The sequence below is a fragment of the Oryzias latipes genome, chromosome 19, assembly GCF_002234675.1.
Source record: "Oryzias latipes chromosome 19, ASM223467v1".
Classification (NCBI taxonomy): Eukaryota; Metazoa; Chordata; class Actinopteri; order Beloniformes; family Adrianichthyidae; genus Oryzias; species Oryzias latipes.
Window position 1 is genome coordinate 2,808,474 of NC_019877.2, and position 23,295 is coordinate 2,831,768.

The following is a 23,295-nucleotide window of genomic DNA, read 5'->3' on the forward strand; positions in this document are numbered from 1 at the left end:
TTTTGCTTGGGGCTGGTGGTTCTGGTTGGGATTGGGGCTTCTCCCCCAGTAAAAGAGAAAAACATTTCAGAGGAAGGTTGGGGAACATTCCACACGGCACTCCCTGAGGAGGGGTCCCAGGCCGCCACACACCCAGCTGAGTATCTGCCATTGGGGGGTTGGTTGGAGTCTGGGAGTCTTTAGGAGGTAGGACCTCAATTTACGTCAAATTTTGTTTATGGGGAGGGTTTAGTTGAGGTTGGGGCGCCCTCCCTCCGGGTTGGATTTGGGGTTTAGGATTGGATTATTGGATTAGGATTGGATTGAATCTAGGGTCACTTCTGCTTTAGTGGGTCTGGTTGGGGTTCGGATTTGGACCCCTGGCTGGGGTTTGTTTGGCTGGTTGGGTTTGAGGTTCAAGAAAAACTCAGAAAACATCGATTTTCTGTTTCAGCTTCACAGAAAACTGAAGCGTTTTGACAAACATCATGTCTTCTTTTCCCCCCCTGGATTAAAAAAGACAAAATTCACACTTTTAGAAATTCCATTCACCTTCTTGCCCGTCATGTTTAGCGCTGTGTCCGTTCAAAGTAAACCCTTGGTGCTTATTGGTGAGGCGGCGTGGCGTCGGCCTTGGAATCGCTGCTACCTCAGGGTCAGCTTTGATGTCTGCTGGAGAGCTGCAGCCCTTTGAACGTCTGTTTTCTGCAGCTTCAGAGTGGAGGCTCTGCAGAGCGTCATATTACCGGACGAGTATCACAAAAATCGCTCGTGTTCGTCTTTCTATGGTCTGAAAAATAATTATTGATAAGGAAATTAATTATTTAGTGTCATTTATTATCTTCTGTTTTTGTAAGTAATTAATTTCCTCGATGTGAAATCGATCAAATTTCTGTCCTGTTTTTGTTTCTTGCAACTTAAAGGCACAAAAATGATTTAGTTCCTTAGAAAAAAAAATTCCTGCATCTTGAAAGAATTATATGTAGACAAAATGTTAAAAAAATATTTTTCCAATTTCCCCCAAACCTGACAAGCTGTTTGACAAACTGAAGCGACTAAAAGATCTTAGAAAGAAACCCGTCACGCTGCAGAAATGATGTGGTCATTATGACTTTCAGCCCACTGATGGTGCAGAAGCATTGAAACATCTCAATGATGCAGTAACATGATTTAAATGAGGGAAATAAACGTCTAAAATCAAAATCACTGAAAACGTATTGTGTGTTTTTTAGCAGAAGTGAGCTTTTTATTTTGCTGAGTGTTTCTCTGCAGAACATTTGTGCTTCCAGACGGCATCAGGGAAAGTCATCAGCAAGGAAGAGCGGCTGAAAAATGAGCTTTAATTACAGCTTTGTTATCTGAAGCCGTTCTTCATCCCTCGTTTATTCAAAACCAGGATATGAAGATTCCAGCCTGATCCAGCTGATAGTGCTACAACACGTGTGACAGAAGTAAGTGTCTGCTTTAGATGATGGGGTGCAGACAGACGGGTGTAAAACTTCAGAACCGATTCGAAAACTCTGTTTGGACCTTTTGGGTCATGGAGCACCTCCAGAAATTTCCTTTTGAAATAAAAAAAAAAATTGTTTATTTTATTCAATTTTAGTTGATCATACATGTAAAAATATTTCCCTTCCATGACATTTTAGAGACATAGTTAACATTAAAGCAATTTTTTCAACTTTTTTTGAAACTAGAACAAGCAACTTAATTTTCAGCATAAAAATGGATTTATCTGCAGTTTTAAAGGAACGTCAAGACCATACTCAAACCGAAGTTTGTTTCTGAATTATTTCTTTTATTTTCAGAAAATTCCCTCTTTTGAAACTATAGGATATCAGTTTATAATCTCTGATTTCCCATTCATAACATTTAAGAGATATTTTCATAGAACTAAATCTCTATTTGAATAAAAGAATAAGTACTTGTATTAATTTATATATTGTCTTTAAAGCAAGTTTGCTGCTTTGACTCTATGTTCATTAATTTATTCTAAGTGAAATATTTTGAAGGTCTTTTTAAATCATGCTTCACTTCTGTTGGCCGCTTTGGTCCTCCCTGCCGCACGGTGGCGCTCCTACAATGTGTTCCCCTTTGACTCTGGTCGTTTCCGGTCTGTGGCGGAAGTGCTCGGTTTCAAAACAAAGTCGCAGGTGCTAGCTGCTGCACTGTTTGTCCATACGATGGACTTCCGTTCTTAGCTGACAGAACTGGACAGAAACGGTTATTAATTCATGTATTTATTTTTTGCTTTCGGATGATAAAGTAAATATCTGAATCATCATGGCGGGGCCGCTGCTGGAGTACGAGACCGAGATCTTCCTGAGTCTGTTCAGCTCCGATGGGCTCTTGGTGGTGGCTGAAGGGATGGGGTTAGACCGCATTCTGCTGCAGTTCATGCGGGTTTACTCGGAGAAAGACAGCCTGGTCCTTCTGCTGAACACAACCACGCCTGAGCAGGTAAAACATGTGCGCTCACCAAGCTATAAACACCTGAAACTAAAGGAAGAATCTCCAAAATTGAGCGTTCACATAATATTATTTGTCTTACTGGCTATTTTATTTTAAATCAAATCAAACCTTAATAGAGCACTTTTCATACAATAGTATGAAAACGTGTTTTGCCTAGAGCACTTTTCATATAATAGTATGAAAACGTGTTTTGCCTAGTGGCATTCTGTTGTTGCCAAGCAACAATAGATGATTATGTAAATGATACACCTGCAGACCGCTTCAGACCAAGAAGTGGTGGTAAAACTCTAAAATAGATCAGCAGGCATGTCAGTGCTCTCACTACATGTAAAAAAAAAAGGTAAATGTCCGTCAAAAAATCTTATATTATTATATGGATTTTTTTTAGACTAAATTTAGTCTATGTAGCATCTCGAAAGACAAAAACAGCACATTACTGTCTAAATGTTTTTCCTCTCATTATGACACCTGCTGCTGGGATGTTATCTGGTAAAACTTTATGGTTAAATTGATTTTTACAATCGAGCTTCTGTGCTTAAAATAAAATAAAACATGCATTCAAATTCTCTGTAAATGTAAATACATGTTTTTTGTCTGCGAGTGATTTTCATCCCTGTTTGTTTCTGTCGATGAACAGACAGGAGCATCTGTGTGCTGCTTTTTTTTTGTTTATGTTGCATCCAAACGAGTAAAAAACAAAGTTCATTTTCAAACATCTCTCGTTGGTTTGTCACAAATCCGTTATGTCTTTGTCACTGTGTCGAGTCCCAGCACATGAGCCCTGGTTTCTTCTCAGGAGTATTTCACGGAGCAGCTTAGGGTGGAGGGCGTGACCCACCTGCCCCGGACGGTGACCAGCGACGTCCAGAGCTCCGAGCGCTACAGCGTTTACACCGAGGGAGGGGTGCTGTTCGTCACCAGCAGAATCCTGGTGGTGGACTTTCTCCTTGATCGCATCCCCGCTCATCTTATATCAGGTGGGAGACTGCGGCCTAAAAAAAAAAGTTTTTCAACAATATTTAGGTGCCTTTTATTTTAATAATTGTAGCAGATCTAGTTATGTTCAATATTGGATTCTCTGCGTTTAGGCATCCTGGTGTATCGAGCCCATAAAATCATCGAGTCGTGCCAGGAGGCCTTCATTCTGCGACTGTTCAGGCAGAAAAACAAGACCGGCTTCATTAAAGCCTTCACTGATAAGGCCACAGCTTTCTCCACCGGCTTCTGCCAGGTGGAGCGCGTCATGAGAAACCTCTTTGTGAAAAAACTCTACCTGTGGCCCAGGTAGATAATGACCGATCATAACAGTAACATGAGATTCTCTCTTCTCCATTTGGAAAATGATCTTCTTTTTTTTCCCTCCCTCCAGGTTTCAAGCTTCTGTCAACACAGTGCTGGAGAGGCACAAGCCAGAAGTGGTGGAGCTGCACGTGTCGCTAACGCCGGCCATGAGGGCCGTCCAGAGCTCCATCCTGGACATCATGGGCGCCTGCCTGAAGGAGCTGAAGCGCTACAACCCCACCCTGGAGGCGGAGGACCTGTCGCTGGAGAACACGCTGGGAAACGCCTTTGAGAAGGTCTGAACGCCACAAAGGGAGTGGTTTATCTGCAGCATTCCGCTCTGATCCGCTCTGATCCACCGGGAAAGGATTATTTACGTGAGAAAACGACAAGGAAATCTTTTGACACCCATTGATACACTTTTGGGTCCTTTTCTCTTTTCAGTTCAGCAAAACAATTGACAAAATGTACAGTAGGCTGCTAAAAGTAAATTAAGAAACTGGATTTAATCATTTAAAATCTGTTTTTAAATGTAAACAAACAACGTTAAAGAATAAAATCAAAGAATTTCTGCCCTTTTACATCATCTAACATCTAAGAATAATGACATCTGTGTGGGAATCGACTGTAAATTACTTAGAAAAGATCTTTTATTTTGGTTTCAAACATTGGGGTGTCTGGTTTTTTTTCCTCCTCTTTCAGACTATCCGTCACTACCTGGACCCCCTGTGGCACCAGTTGGGGGCTAAAACCAAAGCTTTGGTTCAGGACCTGAAGGTGCTGCGGGTCCTTCTGCTCTACCTCACTCAGTACGACTGCGTCACCTTCCTCAACCTGCTGGAGTCTCTGCGCTCCAGCCAGAAGATCTTCGGCTCCAATTCAGGTAAATAAAAGAATGAAACATTTACAAAGTGAATGAACTCCTGCAAATTCTTGAACTGGTTTACTGCGAGTGTCTGAACACAGATGATCCCAGAAGGTAATGGTTTTTTGGGGGATTTTCCCTTAGCTTTTCAGCTGCTCCTAAAGCTGTTTTTGAACTTTTTTAACAGATAACAGTTGTTGGTTTTACTTATGTATGTTTTAATGTTAGGCTGGCTCTTCCTGGATTCCAGTACCTCCATGTTCGTGAACGCCAGAAGTCGAGTTTACCGCATTCCCGAGGGCAAGAAGAAGCTCCGAGTGGGAGAGGAGGAGCAGAGACAGAAATCCTCCTCTGCTCCAGGTATCCCAAAGAGGAGACATCCTCCAGGTGTCCCTCCATTTTTACCTTAACCTGATCTGTGTCGATGTGTAGAAATGAAACGGGAGCTGGTCCTGGAGAAGAGCCCGAAGTGGGAGGCCCTTACCGAGGTGCTGGAGGAGATTGAGAAGGAGAACAAGAGCTGCGAGGAAGCAGGTGAGGGCGCCGTCCTGCTGAGCCTGTCAGGGTGTCGGGGTCAGAACAGCTCAACAAGAATGAAGAAGCAGGCTGGAAAGACAACAAAACACTAAAGGACACGTTTTTACACTGCTAAGAAACTAAATGGATGGATTTTGATTTATTGGTTTATTTCAAACATTAATTGTAGAAAATACAACAAGAAATCACCTAAATACATTTCAGAAATAAAGGAATGCATTGATTTAAAAAATAAGGAACAAGTAGACGATGTCGTCTGCTTATAGGTGTAATAATTACCGTATTTTCCGGACTATAAGCCACCACTTTTTTCCACCAACTTTTGACCCTGCGGCTTATTCAATGATGCGGCTAATTTATGGTTAGGCTGCCAGGGGCGCTCCGTCAGTCTCAGAGAGGAGACTGCCTGCATAATTCTATGTCCAGCATCAAGCGCGGTTGCTTTGACACACACTCAAGGAGCCAAACAGCATGGACCTCACTTCAGTTCTTAGACACTTCAGATATGGTGCAATAAAAGAAACACCCATGCTCAGCCGCATCCCACAATCCTTTGGTGCCATTAGACCCAACGAGTACGTGCCCGCCTCTACAATATGACACAGCTTTCAAGTTAAAAGCAAACGTTAAAAGCAGTGTGAAAAAAATCCACCATCACCAACGGGTTTGGAAAAGCCGGTCTGCTGGGTACCAGAAGTTTCCTTCACTGTAGTGGAAGGAAACTTCTGGCCGCGCATAGGCGCGTGCCGCACGCACTTATAAGTCATTGCTGCTCTCTTTTACTGATATGTTTTTAACCAGCCCTGTTATTTCCAAATGACTGCTGTGTCACAGGCAGGAGGGGAGAGCCGCTCTCGCGTTCAGCTGCAGCTCCTTGCTCCTTCTTAAACACGCACGCGGTTTTAGCACATATACATCCTCAATCTACAACACAGTGTGGCGAACCGGGGGTTAGCCCCGCCTCTAACCCCTATGACTCATGGGAAGTGGGGAATCTGAGTGTGAATTTCCACACCATGACTGAAGGAGCTGGGAGCTGAAGTAAGCTCCATGCTGTTTGGCAGATGTGGGTGTGTTCAAATAATTAGGCTAAACCACTGATTACTCCTCCCTCTCTGAGACTATTGTGCTCTCAGTGACATGTACATGCGGCTTGTATACAAGTGCTCAGATCCTCATTAAACTGGGTGGGTGCGGGTTTGTAATCAGGTGCGCTGTACAGCCCGGCAATTAGGATACTCATAAGCATAAATGGAGATTTTGCAGTAATTCATATAAGTTCAGCACACAGAGGCCCCTGTGTTCCTCTATTGTTGTTTTTACATGCTAGTCTTCTTAATAAATTCCAATCCGCCTTACCTGTAATTTCAGGTTATTCTGTTTCATTTTTATCTCAGGATCATTAACTGAACCGGAGCTGCTCCTAAAACCCAAATCCAACCACATAAGTGTTTATTTATGATCATTTTACTTTACGGCTCAAATAAGTCTTCTTTCTTTAGTGTTACGAAACATCCATCTGCAATATATCCTTAATATCCTTCATTCTTTTTATATTTGAAAGGGTTTATAACATTTTTATTTGACGGCTTGTCTGCTTAGAAGATCCTGAAGATTCTCGTCGTTTTTATGGATTAAAAAAAAAGTCCTAAATAGAAAATCTGTGGGCTAATCTACCTAACATCCATCTTCATTTTCCACAAAAATAATGTAGCTTGATTTTAAAAGAATTAGTAGTTTATTTGGGGCTCATTTGTCATCGTCATAAAAGCGTTTAAACTCAGGAACTTGCTTTATTTTGCATTTTGCTGTCATAACCTGAGGGAAGAGGCGTTCAAACTCGTTAAGGAACCGGAGTTTCACGCTGTGAAGCTGCTCAACCCGTCCAGATCAGACAGTAAAGAGACGCTAAAAGGTTCAGATTAGCATCAGCAGATGACAGAACCTGCTAGGCCCCAACAGCCGCTCTGAACAGCTGCTGGAGAAAGTGATCCGGACTCGTGGCGAGCAAAAACGGATCCAAAATGAACATTTGTCTCCATAAAGGCTCAGAGCTTCAGTCCAAACCTGCTGCAGGAACATTTGTGTGGAAAACAGCTGTAATAGATGAAAGAACGTCTTTCTATCTGTCAAATCTAATAATAGTAATAGTCCTAAAACTACAAACTTTAAAACCAAAATAATGAGTTCAAATGTTCTTTACAAAATGGAGCAACATTTTCTTGTATGTCTCGTTACCCAAGATGCACCTTGAACAGTGTGTAACTGTGTGATGGCAGGCGGCGTGCTCATCTGTGCCAGCGACGACCGCACCTGCGCCCAGCTGCAGCAGTACATCCGTCACGGCTCCGATGGGCTGCTCCACCGCCTCTACGCTCGCACCATCGGCAAGCGCGACTCTGCCGCCGCCGCCATGGAGGTGGCTGTGCACAAAAAGGGAAAGGGGGGGCTGAAAAAGGGGGCCAAAGGAAAGGAAACCGCGCAGAAAAAAAGGGCAACAAAAAATCAAAGCAGGCCGTCTCTGACCCTAACCCAGATGATGGGGAAGGAGGAGGTGGGGGGCAGCGGCGACGAAGACTGCCTGATGGAGGAAGAGGAGGAGGAGGAGGAGCAGATGAAGTTGGATCTGTCCTCAGACGCCTACTATGGGATCCTAAAGGAGCCCCTGACTGTCATCCACCCTTTGAAAGGCTGCACTGACCCCCACAGCCTGACCCGGGTGCTGCACGAGGTGGAGCCCAGCTTCGTGGTGCTGTACGACGCCGAGCTGAGTTTTGTCCGCCAGCTGGAGGTCTACAAAGCCATGCGGCCCGGAAAACCCCTCCGGGTTTATTTCTTAATCTACGGAGGCTCCACGGAGGAGCAGAAGTACCTGACGGCGCTGTCGAAGGAGAAGAAGGCGTTCGAGCATCTCATCAGGTCAGGAGGGGTCCTCGTGCCAGTCCTTCATTTGTGTTGTTCGTCAGACGTTTAACCGAGCGTTTTGTGTAGAGAAAAAGCCACGATGGTCGTCCCAGAGGAGAGAGAAGGACGAGAAGACACGAACCTCGACTTGGCCAGAAATTTGGAGCCCGCCAACGCCACCACCAACACCCACAAAGCAGGTACGACCGCTGTGCTGCGGGACGTCCTCAAAGACCCACGGCTATGGAAATTATACGTTTGGTGTTTTTAACAGGCTCTTACAGCATTTTTCTGACGATGGAGGGAACATATTTAAAGACAATTAATATTAAAACTGCATCTTTGAGTATTTCTTTATTCAAAGCGTAAATCAGGAACAGATTGCCAAAAAAAAAAAAAAAAAAGATCTTAGAACTAGTCTGCTCCGCTCCATTCCGATGCAGACGAACAGATCCGTGAACGTCTTTGTTTTCCTCGTCTGAGCTGGAATCTGGATCCAAACTGTACGACTGGATAGATCTGATATTGCTCGCCAGTTTTGTTGCACCAGAATTGGGTTGGAGGTGCGAGGGGCTGTAAGCTAGCAGGAGAGCGTGTAAACAGATGGGTGGGGTTGCTACGTGCCAGTGGCCCCGCCCACAAATCAGAGGTGAACTGCAGAAGCTATATCCTGGAAAACCACACAGATGTTTGGATTTTGGCTTAAAAAAAAACTAGAATTCACAGTAGCCAAAAAAGGCACAATAAATAGTAGAAAAACATAAATAAGTCGCACTTTTGGCGAGAAAAGTGCAACGCTTCTGATCAAGTCCTCGGCAAAACGTGTCAAATTCACATCCGCTGCCTCTTTTTTGATGTGCGTCAAATGCCAGTCCAAGAATGTGTTCATGAACTAAACGCGTGTGGGAGGAGCTACTGTCAAAGCCTCATTGCTGCATAAACGTACGGATGACACGGAGGGATCAGGTTTATTTCTTTTGAAGAGCTCTACTAAACCGTCGGCGATCACGTCTCCATGACGTCATTCCCAGACTCTCCCGGTACGGCGAGCTTCATCGTCTCCTGCAGGAGCTGCGTCTGAAATGGCGGCGCTTTCAGCGCTACTTCCGTCTCAGTTGGATGACTTTCTGTCCCACGTTACCAGCTCAGTGGCCTTGTGGTAGAGTGTCCGCCCTGCGACTGCAAGGTCGTGAGTTCAGATCCAGGCCGAGTCGTACCAAAGACTCTGAACATGGGACCCAATGCCTCCCTGCTTGACACTCAGCATTGAGGGGTTGGATTGGGGGGGTTAGACCACCAAATGGTTCCCTAACCGGCTGTGTCTGCAGCTCACCGCTCCCCCAGGGGAGGGGTCAAATGTGGAGGACAAATGTCACACACCTAGGTAAATAACGGGACTGTAACTTTCTTAGAACAAGAACAGAAGAACAGTAATGTCTATCATAAAGCTCAGGAGGAGAATAATCAGATTCTCTTTTTAAAAATCACATATAAGTTGCTCTCCTGGCCAAACCGTGCAGGGAAAAAACAAAAAAACATGACTGTACTCTGACAAATACAGTCAATAGATTAGAAGATGATCAGAGTGAAGCTCTAAACTACTCCTCATGTGACATTTTGACTTTTATTTCCATTTGCTGTCCAACCCCCAGGAGGGCAGGAGCAGCGCTCAGAGCCGTCCAGAGTCATCGTGGACATGCGCGAGTTCCGCAGCGAGCTGCCGTCCCTGCTCCACCGCCGCGGGCTGGACATCGAGCCCGTCACCCTGGAGGTGGGCGACTACATCCTGACCCCGGACACGTGCGTCGAGCGCAAGAGCGTCAGCGACCTGATTGGCTCCCTGCAAAGCGGCCGTCTCTACAGCCAGTGCCTCTCCATGACCCGCTACTACCGGAAACCGGTGCTGCTGATCGAGTTCGATCCCGCCAAGCCTTTCTCCTTAACGGCCAGGTCGGATTTCCGTCACGAGATTTCGTCAAATGACGTTTCCTCCAAGCTGACTTTGCTCACGCTGCACTTCCCCCGCCTCCGCATACTGTGGTGCCCCTCGCCGCACGCCACGGCCGAGCTCTTCCTGGAGCTGAAGCGAGGCCGCCCCGAGCCCGATGCCGCCGCTGCTCTAGCGGTCACGGCCGAGTCGGACACGGTGGCAGAATCCGCAGGCCTCTACAACCCTGGGCCGTACGACTTCCTGTTGAAAATGCCAGGAGTCAACGTGAAAAACTATCGCGCTCTCATAAAACACGCCGACAGCCTGGCAGACATCTCCAGACTCGGCCAGGACAAGTTAGCAGAGATACTTGGGAACACCCACAATGCTAAGCTGCTGTATGAATTCATGCATAATGTTGCAGACGTTCCTGCTCCAGTGCAGAAGAGAAAGCAGACGTGACGGAGAACCAAACATTTGGGCCACATTTGGTGTGAAAAAAGTTGTTTTTCTTTTTTTTTTTAAATGGCAATGGTATGTTATCGTATTTCAAAATAAAAGTTTTCTATTTTTGTAACCAAACTACAGTTTGAATTACAATTATACACACGTTCTTAAGAGAGATATTTAACAGTTTACTTGATTGGTGTGCTTGTATCTAACTATATTTGGGAAGTAATATACAACCTAGATCCATAAAGATTCCAATTTTAAATTGCATGAATTCAAATAAAAAAATTTGCTCGCATATAACGAAACTGAGATTTATGTATGTTTTTGTTACATACAAGCAAACTTATTTTTTTAAACTAATTTAATTATTTGTGTATATCAGTACATATAAATATTCAAACTCTATTCATTTCTGTCCTGGTTTACTTTGGTCAAATATGTTTGCGTTTTTTCTTTCTTTAAGAAAAAAACTATAGGGCCAGAGCAGTTGGTAAGAGTTACAATTACAACAGGTATAGAAACGAGCTAAATAAGTAGATAGATAGATAGATGACTTTATTAATCCCATAATGGGGAAATTTCATTTATCTGTGGCAGCAAAAACGACATTCAGAAATAATCTATATAATATAACATCAAAAAAGGACATCACAAATTACATTCATATTAAATTATTAAAAATTATTATTAAAATTATTATGACAATTATTATCAAAAATGAGATTCTTATTAAAAAATACATAAATATTAAATAAAAACACCTGCAAAAGTGTAAAAAACATTTGGTCATGTAAAAAAAAAAATTATGCTATGGAAAGACCTTTCACAAACCCATTTCCGGTCACAGAATGTCGCAGGTAGCAAAGTGGGACGTTACACCAGTTAACAGGTAGTTTTGTCACATCTCTTTGCCGATCCCTCCACCGTTTCCGTCCTCGTGCGTCATTACGTCACTCTCCATCCCACGGACACAAATCGCAGCCATTTTACTCCGCAAATAAACTTCAGCCCCAAAGCCGGACGGGGGGAAAAACTACCCGCTCGACAGATTTACCGGACATCGGTGGATTTCGCGATGTGAGGACCGGCTCTAATGGACTCTCGTTTCGAACCGTCGCAATTCGGTAAGATAACCGGGCGGATGCCGCGCCGCCTTGTTTTTAGCATAGCGTGTCTCGGCTAGCTCGAGCTAAGTAAAGAAGAGGGGCTGAGACGAGAGAAGCCGACTCGTTCGGGTCAACGTGGACTCGTGCGTGACAGAGCAGCAGCAGGTGCCGGTTTTTTTTTTTTTCGATTTAAGCGATTGCAAATGTAATGTAAAACAGTCGCCTTGTTTGGCTCACCAGTGTGTGCGTTAGCCTGCCCTGTCCCACACCCACCGGCTAGCTTCATCTTCTTATCAAAAATGCAGTTTATTTTATGTAGAGAAATTTATAAAATGGACATAAATGTTGTTTTTCTGAATTAAAGTTATCAAAATAGTTGTAGTGTTAATGATAACATTGATTTATCAATTCCTGTTGAGTGTGGAAAGTGCGGCTGCGAATTAACAGGTTGTGTTTGTTGAGTCATGCAGACAGGATAATGTTTTGTTATAGAAAAGTGTAAAAAAATGCTATTCAATTAAAAAACATATTGTATTATTTGGAGTAGTAAGTATCTGGTGAAAACTTATTTGATTTGGCATTTAATACTTAATTTCTTGGAAATTCTTCATCCATAAGAGGTGGTTTTTAAAAACCATTATACATTTCATAAGGAGATCTGTTTATATTTTAAATCGCTGAAACACATGACAAACAAAAATGCAATGAAACTGTCCATTTTCATTGAAGATCACATGTTATACGACAATCCCTAATATTGTGAACTACAGTTCTAAAGTTATTTATTTTATTTTTTTCTTTGTATCTTGTGCTTTTTTCTTTTATGCCTTTCTATTGTATGAATGTGTAATCTTTGAAGTACAAAAAAGAAGTGTTATAAAATGGCATTAAGGGAAATAAAGTTAGTACATTTTGCTTCTTATAATCGAACGCATGTTTGCTCGTTTATTGTTTTGTAAGAAGGCAAAGCCAACAAAGGCGGGAAGGAAGGAAATGATGGTGGGACAGCAGAACAGACTTATGGGTAACGGCCATGATGTCATACCTGCTTTATCTCAAATTGTACTTTACATTCTATTTGTTGAGGTGTCTTTCTATAAAAGTCTCAAACTAAAACCACACCTTTTTATCCCCCCCCTGTTTGTTTTTCATTGCTAGCTTTACAGAATAAGGATTATGCTTCAATAAAGGTTTTTAGTTTTTATCAAATCCTTTGAATTGTTTATCAGCTTTTTGTCCAAAGCGGCAGACTCATCTGCTGCTGTCACGGGAGTGTGGGGGAAAATCTAAAACGGTTTCCCTCCTTTCTGGATTTTCTTCATTGAGTCAACAAAAAGAGCAGCAGAAAGTCCTAAAGAGTCTTCGGGCTTTAAATCATGAACCCAAACTGTTTTAAAGTTGGCTAAGTGAAGAACAGCCATTGTAATAGCAATGATTTTTAAATTCAATTCTTTTAACAGAGGCAAACTTTTAAAATACATTTTTTTTAGTTCATCCATCGATCCATCTTCCTCCGCTTATCCGGGTTGCTGCAGTCTAAGCAAAGATGCCCAGACTTCTCTCGCTCCGGCCACTCCCTCCAGCTCCTCTGGGGGGACGCAGAGAGACATATTCTCTCTCCAGCGTTTCCTGGGTCTTCCCGGGGGCCTCCCCCCATTGGGACATGCCCGGAACACCTCCCCAGGGAGGCGTCCAGGAGGCATCCGGACTAGATGTCTGAGCCACTTCAACTGGCTCCTCTGGATGTGGAGGAGAAGCGGTTCTACTCCGAGCTTCTCCTCCCATCTCTAAGGGACCCCCAGCCCCCCAACGGAGGACGCTCATTTCAGCCGGTTGTATTCAGGACCTCGTCCTTTCAGTAATGACCCGTAGCTCATGACCATAGTTGAGTGTTGGAACAAAGATCGACCTGTAAAGTGAGATTTGCTTCCTGGCTCAGCTCTCTCTTCACCACAGCGGACCGGTACAGCGACCGCATAACTACGAACGCCGCTCCGATCCGCTTGTCAATCCAACGCTCTGGTCTTCCCTCACTCGTGAACAAGACCCCCAGATATTTAAAGTCCTCCACCTGGGGCAGGGACACTCCACCCACAGAGAGATGGAAAACTACCTTTCTCTGGTCAAGAACCATGAATTCAGATTTAGCGGTGCTGACGCCCAAATGCACGCTGGAGGTCAAAATATTGAACAATATTTTACGTGTAATGCTTTCAATTCATAAATCACATTTATTAATATTAGAGAATATTAGCAGTACAATATGCCGCTGGGGTTAGGGTTAGGGTTTAACCTGTTTAACCTGCTTTGCTTCCACAACGATGTTCTTTAGAAATTCAAAGGACATTCAGTGATGTCAGCTGTTGTGAGAGCGTGGAGTTGATGGTGGGAAACTTCAGGATTTGAGCTGGTTCCTTTACTTTCACGTCTGTGTGTGTGTCACGGTTCAGCGTAGATGATTAATGGAGATTTGGAGATGACCCCTGCTCGGTCCCTGACTCAGTGGCGTTTACATATCAAAACACAGCCAGGGGCTAAACGCAGCCGCCCTCTAACATGTCGAAACTTCTCATAACACCAGAAAAGGCATCAGAGAAAGACCTGCGTAAACTAATGTAACTAGAAAGAACATCAGCTTTGTTGTAGCAGAGCAATTATCCATCCTGAGTGTTGGTAACATAATTACCCAGCTCATTCCTAATAGTTCTCTCTTTGTAAACTGAGCTCATGCGAGGAGGGGACCTGAAAGCTGTTGTTCATTCGGTTTGTGTAAATTCTCCACCGTCTCTCCGGGTTCTCCTCTCTGAATGTTAATTTGCAGACCTTGATGCAGCTTTGAATGTCAGCCTGTTGTCTCCAGGCGCCCGGAGTTGTGCTTCATCATTGTTTCACGATGAGTGGAGAATGGGTGTCGGCGTCTGGCTCCGTCTCCTTGAGTTCTGCTTTGTGCATATCAATGTTCTTATCAGTGTTTGAAAGAGGCTTTATTTAAATGTCTTGACTAAAAAAGTTATGCCTTTTTTTTCTCCTCTTTTGAGACTATCTTTTATTCCTGTCTCTTAATATTTCCGACAATATTTTAGATAATTGTATTTTTTTTAAATGAAGCCGTTTGATGTACGGCTCACTGAAGATTAGTTACATGTGGGATCCGTATGGAGGTTTTTGAGTTGTCCTGGTCTGTGGAGGGTCATAGAGAGGAGTGGGGGGGGGGGGGGGGGGGTCTTGCAGTTCCCTTGAGGCTCGTGGAATGGAAATTGCACTAAGGATTTTACTGTTGATGCTGTTGTACGGCATCCTTATGCCTCACTGTAATGATCGTTACTGAGGTGCGTTGACTGGCTCCTTACTGACCGTGCGTGGAGCGCTGGAGCACGGGGGGGGGGGGGGCGCGCACATGACATGTAAGTGGCCGTAGGACGTCCACACAAACTACATTTTCACATTCTACTACTGACGCACTATTTGCACAGTGTGCAGGGTTCGGGGGGGGGGGTTAAATCTGAACGACATGCCGGCGTCTCACCTATATCCCCCGTACATGTTGTTTACATGTTCACTTCGACCTGTCGCCTGCTGCATGCCTGTAGAAAAGTGTGCATGAACATTTTGTCTCTATGGGCTTGCAAGTGGTCTACGACCTTTAAATTGTGGGCAGGCTACCTAGGTTAGCCCATTTTTCACTCTAACCCACCGTAAGGACAGTTGGGTGGTACTACGGCAAAAAGCAAACCATGGCTCCAAATACTTCTACCTCTTTCTGCTTAAGATTAATTTATGCAACACTGCCGACTTTAAGATTTCTATTTGTACGACAAAACAAACAAATTTTAGTTGGGTGCTTTTTGCTTTGAACTTTATTGAGCTTTGGCTCAGATTAGGGCTGCACGATATGAGGAAAACTTGCGATATTCGATATTTAAGATTAATATTGCGATAACGGTATAATTTGCGGTATATAAACAAATAACAAAATAAACAAAAACATCATTCCCATTTAATTGCAACAGTTTAAAAATTATACTCCAAATGACCCTCGTTGACATAGGAGACAAACATCTAACATAATAGGCCTCCATCCGATTGGTCAACAAGGTGAAGGCGTCCATCCGATTGGTCAACAAGGTGAAGGCGTCCATCCGATTGGTCAACAAGGTGAAGGCGTCCATCCGATTGGTCAAATGAATAAAGGGATTTATTTGATTCGTTAAATGCTTCAAGCTGCCATAAGGTTGTATTAACACATTTTAGGTTTACGATTTATTGCGATTTTCACTGTCTTTTGCGATATGCATATTGCAGAGCTGGATATTGCGATAATGATAAATTTGCGGTATATTGTGCAGGCCTAGCTCAGATCAAACCAGCAGACTCACGTCCATCTAAAAACCACAATCCTGACTGTTGCAAGTGAATCCTGATGTGCTTCCCTATTGTGTTTCTCTTTCGTTGTGTCCTTAAATGCAACATCAGTGTGTAAAGAGAAGAGGTGAACCAAAGATGGAACAAAAACAGCGTTTTGTGCCGTGAATGTCTTGACAACACAATGATCTAACCAAAATGTGCAGCATGAAAGCAAAACCAACCAAACTTTGAAGTTATTGATGGTTCTCAGTTACGGTTTTTCTTATTGTGACCTCCTGATAATCGGTTAATGATCTTTTTTCACAACGACAGAAAAATTATTTTGAACAATCCAGTTTTCTTGGATCCAGAGGTGCCTCCATGTTTTTTCTGGTTTTAGGGATCTCATTTTTAGTGAAATAATCGGGTGGTGTGTGTTTTTTCTTCTTCTGTGCTAATGAAACCTCAGAATCTGTTAGCAGTTATTGAAAAGCTTGATTTTTCTGCGATTGCATGCTTTTAGGAGATGAAGCCTGCAGAATTTCACAGTTACAGTTTTGATTGTTATCCATAGGAGCCATGAAATGCAGCCGTTATGTTCCTGCAGGCTTATCACAGAAACCGCTGAGGTTGAACCTTGGCCCGCACGGCTCCGTGTTTTAGTGGTGCGTTTATCATTAATGGAACAGGAAGTGGTGATAGCAGCTGGTTAGGAGGAGGCGCTTTCGCTTGTAAGAGTCACATTTAGCCTGGAGGATCGGGCTGCAGACCAGATGAAGTCTGAGGACCCACGCTGATCTAAAAAAGGCAGGAAAACAAAAGTACTGGAGTGCAGAGAAGCTTCTGCTGCAGACCCTGTAAGGGGAGCTTAATGCTGTGGTTTTGGTTGGACCGGGGACCAGAGGGATGCTGGGTCTGCAGCAAAAAAAAAGTGATTTACTTACATGTTGCCTCAGTTGGAAACCACCACAGTGACGTCTGTCCTCAGATGATGAAGTCTGTCTGAACAGAGTGAACATTCATGCACAAACTGGCGTTGTTTCCCCTCGAGCAGCGGTTGGAGGCATTATTTACTTTAATGACTAACGCAGCCTATTTAATGATTAATTTAGGCTCAGACTGACTTCTTCCAGATGGCAGAGGTAAAATGCCACCTTTAGCATTTTGCCAGCTGGGTGAAACCGTCGTGCCAACAGGAGGAGGACTATTATTCCATGTTTTTGCCCTTTCTGAGTCCACAAAATGTCACTGAGTGATGCTTTCCTTCTGTGAAAGAGCGGATCAGTCGCAGAAAGCCCTCATAAATGTCTCTGTTTCGACAGGTTGAAAGGGAGACGTAACACAAAGAGAAGGTGATCCAGCTTCTCTTGCTTGCCCTCCCCAACCCCCTCGTCTCCCGAGAAAGGATGGAGGCCCAGGCTTCCCAGGGGCAGCTGGAAGCAGAGGGGGATTGTGGGATGCTGAATCTACTGGTGCCCAGTCCTCAGAGCGAGGCGGTGACCCAGGACATGGAGGAGCTGTCCCTGCAGCCCACGCTGCCCCCGCTCAGCGAGCGCAAGAACGGTGAGAAAATGCTGCTGCAGGGCGACCACGGCTTCTCAGAAACAACGCTGTCGGTTTCCTGTCGTTCTGCTGGGCAGTTATCAACACGCGCTGTTGTGAGAATCACAAATTTAAAGTATATGTTTAGTCTTTTTTTAAATTTAACGAATTTCATTAGTTTTCAGTTAATTTTACAGTTTTTCATGGTCATCTTCCGCCTTATTGTCCTAAAAAAAAAGCTGTTTTTTTACTGCATTGGAGCCCAGAATAATATGCTTTTGGGATTTCTGACAACTTGATTAATCCCTCTGACTGTTTTAGATGAGAGTAGTGACACAAAAAAACCCCCACAAAATAACATTTTGAAACCTATAAATGAAAAAAATCCAAGTGTGATATGGAAATGTCCTTGCCAGGAACATGAATGTTGAAGTTAGTACCATCTTTGTGGGCTAAGATGTCCAGTTTTTGTTTAAAGGTTTTGTTCAGTTCTGAGGGTGTTACGCGGTGGCTTTTTTTTTTTTTTTTTAGGGCTGCTGTCCTGTTCTGTTTATCAGGCAAATGTTTGCGTTCCTCTTTGCATTGGTTTGATCTCATTTTTCCACACCAGGGTTTAGAGTTACATTAAAGCTAGGCGGCGTTGCTAGTGTGTAAAGAATCTCTCAAAGGCCGTGTCACACAGCCACTACGTACGTTTTGTGCAAATTGGAAAAAGTGAGAAAAGTCGTGGTCTTTTTGTGAAATTTACACAGATGTATCATGAATGAACCACGGTAAAACCGCGCAAATAACACGTAAATCAACGTAGAACATGAACCATGCATGATTATTGCTGTTTATATGCAGTTCAGTAGTGATTCATGCGTCAATTACGTTCTATGTGCGCCGTACAAGCGATGTAAAAGTTATACATCGGCGGTATTTGCGGGAAAAGTCTGTTAGACACACAGTTATATAAGAATCACGTAATAATTGCAAATGAACTACGTAAAATACGTGTAAAATTCCGTATTGACACAATACAAAACATCGACAACAAATGATCAACTCAATAAACATGTATGGATTACGTGTATCACGCATGTATCACAAAAGACCGAAATTTCATGCGTGGAAAATAAGCAAAATGTACATAGTGGATGTGTGACACAACTTAAAGGTGACTGTTGCTCGCAGCAAGATGGCCGACTTTACAAGGAAAATGTTACAAAGAAAATGTGCAGTAAATGTCGCAGCTTTTGTCTTATTTTATTTTTGGTTTGCCGTCTCGTTCAGTCAATCGAGAAATTTTTGGGAAAATCCGAAAATTGTGTTGGTTCATCTGAAGGTACTGTTTCACGCTCTCTACACGCTTTTCTCACCACAGTCTACGTTGTCTCTGGATTCAGCTACAGATCATTGCCCATATCTGGAAGAACCTGCAGCCAATTCATTTATAACCATAAAAACAAAAGGACCATCGCCTAGCGTCTCATTGAGCGGTGGTGGTCTCTGTCAAGGTGATATAGGGGATAATGCCGGATGGCGTTTTTTGTGGCGGAACCGTCCGACTCAAAGCTGGGGACGGGTGCTTCCGCAATGTCCATTCATTTCTGATACTGGACACCTTGTACAATGGTCAAAAGTTAAATCAGTTATCATTATTTTAATTTAATATTTTTCACCAAAGGGGGGAGTTTGTGATTTGTGATATGATGCGTTGTCGTGGTAACGGCTACAGAACCTGCACCTCACTGTCCCGTAGCTGATGAATGAACCGGCGGAGGAAGCAGGAATATATGCTAAAGGTCATGTTAATTGAACAAAAGCATCCTTTCAGAGGTAGAGTTCACCTCTTACTACTTGTTTTGTGTCCAGCATTCAGGCTACACGACCAGAACTTCTTTGTTAGGTGTTCATCTTTTAATTGACAACTTGCAGTCAATCGGACCATGTGGTTTCATAGGCCGATGATACGGTTCCTGAGAATTCTGTGGTTTTATTTTCCATCCATACATCTTAACATCATCCATGCAAATATATTTATCCACAGACTAATTTTAGCTTAAAGTTCAAACTGGTCTGGCTCCTGTATAAAGTTGTCATCTGTTCTTTTCATTGTGCTCGTCAGACTGCGCATTTGCTTGTTTGTGTTGTTCGAGTGACTATATGGAACAGACGGACTGTGATGGATGATTCACCGCTGCTTTGCCAGCTTCTAATCATGGCTTTCGATGGCTTAGAGAGATCAGCAAAGTATGTCTTTCGCTAATCGGAACTGTGTCATTCTGTCAACAAACGAGGAGTTTCATCTGAAGGCTTCCAGACCGAGTCCAGGCTGTTGCTTTGGTCGTTGTAATGCGCCGCTGTGAGCGAGAGGACAGAGGTTTAGCCGTGGAAAGTTCCTATGGAATGTCAACAGTAGTAGGACCCACTCATCACCTCACACTTTCCACCGTCTGAGCTTTTCTAGCCCCTCCACTCATTGTGGTTAAAGCCATGCAGGTGTTGATCTTTCTGTCATCATGACAGCTCCTAGTCTAATGCTTGGGATTTAATAACTTGTAAATGAAACTTAAATATTATTGCTATTCATTTTCCCAAACTAAAATCCAAGATTAATTACCCTTATTTGTGATTTGAAAAGATGTTTTATTTGTAATTTGTAGCTTTCTTTTTAGATTTTTACAATGTCAAAAATCTCAAATCAACTTTTATATTTCAAAACATTTTTATTACATAACAAGCTTTTTTACTTTCTTGCATTATTGAACTCATTTCAAAGGTTTGTATTTAAAACTTAAAGACATAAAAGATCTTTGACATGTTTTAAGAAAATAGCAGGTTCTTTTACTTTGAAAAACATGATGGTTTCTGTGGTGGGATTTGCCGTCATTCTGGTTCTTGTCCCCTCCAATCATCTGTCAGGAACCTTAATGAAACCTCAGTTTTTCACCACTTTTTCCACACGGTCTTCAATGCTGAACTGCTGTGGGGGAATGGCCCCATGTGCACGTCCACCGCCCTTCTGATTGCTCTGAATGGCGGACATTTTGCTTGAGTGCTTACGGTGCAGACACTTAGACAGACGGTTGTCACAACACTGTGGCAGGAGTCCTTTGTGATCATCCTAACCAATTGGTTAGCATGTCTACATCCGCAAGAGTTACCAGCAGAAATGTTCATGTCAGTTGATCACTGGACAATGAAATGTGGAGGCTTACTCCTCTGCAAAAGTCCCAACTTGGTTGGGACAAACGGATTTGGCTTCAGATTTATATCCGATGTTATTTCCCAAAAAGACAAAGTCATGAGCATAAAGGAAGACAGAATCTGAGGCTCAGTGACCTTTGCTTTGCTTTTAGTTGAATCCATGAAGACGTGGTGTCTACAAAGCTGGAGCGGCCATGTTGACTTACTGAACTAAAAACCAAAGAGTTCCATGATCCACTTCATGATTATGGGCCAGAAAATCAGACGGATTTCCAAATAGCCGCTCCATCCTCAGTGTTGTTCATGAAAAGTCTCCCAGCACCGTCATTAAGCAGAACTGATGCACACGGTCTCATTTATTTACAACCACAATTAGATAAGGACCGGCTATACGACCCTTTGAAAAATAAATTCTTGTAGGGACATAAATACTATCGTGCAGTAATTGCATGTCTAGTTGGACACATGTCTAGTTATTTTTCTTGTAGCATTACTTTTTTTTTCACTTCAGAGTTGGACTTCAAGATTTCCACAGAAATGTCTCTTTTACTACTAATGTGCAGAAAAGAGTTTCTTCTTTGCTTTTTTTCTGGTTTGTGGCTCCTTTATCTTCCATCTTTTTTTTTTTTTTTTTTTTGTAGTTCTTTACTTTTTGCTGCATTTATGAAAGAAAAGTTCACTGAGGGGTTCTGTAGGTGCTGAAACTTAGCTTTAAGTTTCCCCCAAGTTTCTTCTCGGCTTTTTTGATCACACTGCGACATTTTAGTGAAAAAATTTATAAACCAAGTTTTTTTTGGTCCCAAATTTCCTTTGATTCCTGAAACTTTTGTAAATATTTTAAAGTTTTCTTTAGATGCCACCAAACAGCTATGTTGTCTTACTTAAGTTAATGATAGAAAAGCAGGTTCTGTCTGGTGTTGCTGCTGTGATTCTTTGTGAAGACGTTTGTGCCGCTCTACTAGATTGTGGAATCCACTTCTTATGGGGTTGAGGAGGTCAAAACATGTTTGTCAGGCAGCGGCTGCGTTTCCCGGAGAAATTCTCAGCAAGGCAGCTAACTGGAAGTTGAATCATCTCAAACGCTGCAAGTCTTCAAACCACTGACGGCTTCTCTTTCCTTTCAAAGCTGCCAAAGGGTGCTGACTTAGGGTTTTTTTCAATGGTTGATCATTGTTCAGATCATGAGTAAGGGACAAAAGACCTGTGAAGTTCTTCAAACCAGCCGTTTCCTGTTTGAGGACTGGAGTCTGAGCTTCGTCTTCCTGTCCTGATCACTGTTATGTTGCTTTTAAAGTGATGCTAATCTGTGTTGAACTGCAGCTAACCATTAGTTTTGTCACGTGACTATCTACCGTATTTTTTGGACTATAAGTCGCTCTTGATAATAAGTCGCAACAGCCATAAAAGCACAACAAAGAAGAAATAAGCATAAATAAGTCGCACTTTGGGGGGAAATCGTAGGTTAGTATGAATGTACTTTAGATGTGAGACAGACTGCTCACATGCAGACGTGGAGCCAAACATATACTCACACGCCGCAGTGAGTGACTGGTAGCGGGTTTTACGTTTTTACAATCCCTGCGCGATTCACCTGCTGCCGGTCCCCACAACCCCTCCCCCCAACCCTCTGCTTTCTTCTTCACACCTCCCGTCCCCGCAACTGAAAGAGCGCGCAGTATTAGGCACGGCAATTCACAGGTTTCCAGCTGGTACAAACTCTGAGAAAAATTAGATAATAATAAACTGATATGCGTTGCAGATTTTTCTCCCCAAGCACCGATACTACTGCGCGCCTCTGGCATCGCATCGCGCACGAGAAGGACTGGTCTAATGAAAAAAAAAAATTAAAAGTATAATAAAAGATTTGTCTGCGAGCCACATGTGACCATCAAAAGAGCCATATATGGCTCGCGAGCCATAGGTTCCCGACCCCTGCTCTAGGAGCTGCGTCTGATTGGCGGCGCTATCAGCGGTACTTTCAGTCTCCCAGTTTGATGATTTGCTGTCCCACATCAGACCAAGGAGGGAAAGTAAAAACGGGAGTAATAATATCTTGATGCAAAGAAGAAAAATATAAAGCTCACAAGGAAGAACAATCAAATAAATAGAAACCAGTTATTCATGGGAAAATAAGGAATATATGAGAAAATATGGATTTTAAAAAAAAATCACATATAAGTCGCACCCCTGACCAAACAATGTAAAAACCATAACTTGTGCTCTAAAAAATATGGTAGTCATTATTTTTGATTAGTCATCATCATTTCTGTTTACATCAAATGTTTAAATCACAGTTTGTATTCCACATTCCATGTTTTACAGTTTAGATAAATATTTTTTTCATTTTTGTTGTTCTAGTGTAGATTATTGGTGTTTTCTTATAGCTTGACTGCAGGATTCAAGCAAAAACAAAACCCTATTTTTTTACATTTTTATGTGAAACATCCTACATGTTTAAAGGTAATTGGATTAAACAAAGTATTAGTAGTTTATTAACACGTATTCCCAGTATTCATTAAACTTTTTTCTTTTGTACAGTTTGTTTATGTTAAACTTGTCTCATGTTAGCTAAAGGTTTTGGTCTGAGTGACTTTTTTTGTCTTTCATTTCTCTGTTTTCTTTTTTTTTCTCCTGTAAAGTTTGAAGATGGAAGAAAAGAACCGGACTTGTGAGTCCAGAAACCGTTTTTA

The 23,295-nt window shown here is 42.8% G+C and overlaps 2 protein-coding genes and 1 long non-coding RNA gene across 4 annotated transcripts in view; 2 read left to right on the forward strand and 1 right to left on the reverse strand.

Moving 5' to 3' along the window:
- Positions 1-10,726, forward strand: ercc4 (ERCC excision repair 4, endonuclease catalytic subunit). The gene is made up of 10 exons (XM_004080126.4): positions 1-2,439; positions 3,248-3,428; positions 3,540-3,735; positions 3,821-4,028; positions 4,435-4,615; positions 4,826-4,957; positions 5,030-5,131; positions 7,414-8,053; positions 8,126-8,238; positions 9,691-10,726. Exons 1-10 carry the CDS (start codon positions 2,263-2,265, stop codon positions 10,428-10,430), a joined length of 2,670 nt encoding a protein of 889 aa, XP_004080174.1. The 5' UTR covers positions 1-2,262; the 3' UTR covers positions 10,431-10,726.
- On the reverse strand, positions 2,207-17,178 carry LOC110017179. Its single transcript, XR_002292475.1, has 5 exons — positions 16,816-17,178; positions 7,384-7,557; positions 5,082-5,203; positions 3,290-3,443; positions 2,207-2,412 (listed from the first exon to the last, which is right to left on the reverse strand). It is a non-coding gene; the product is annotated as an uncharacterized LOC110017179 (long non-coding RNA).
- Positions 11,383-23,295, forward strand: part of mkl2 (MKL1/myocardin like 2) — a 20,243-nt gene continuing 8,330 nt past the window's right edge. The window contains exons 1-2 of one of the 2 annotated variants that reach the window (XM_023949601.1): positions 11,383-11,545; positions 17,194-17,434. In XM_023949601.1, coding sequence (XP_023805369.1) covers positions 17,278-17,434 — 157 coding nt within the window. In that variant the 5' untranslated portion in view covers positions 11,383-11,545; positions 17,194-17,277. Of the gene's footprint in view, positions 11,546-17,193; positions 17,435-23,244; positions 23,274-23,295 lie in introns of those variants that run through there. The other variant, XM_023949602.1, reaches the window with a different exon arrangement.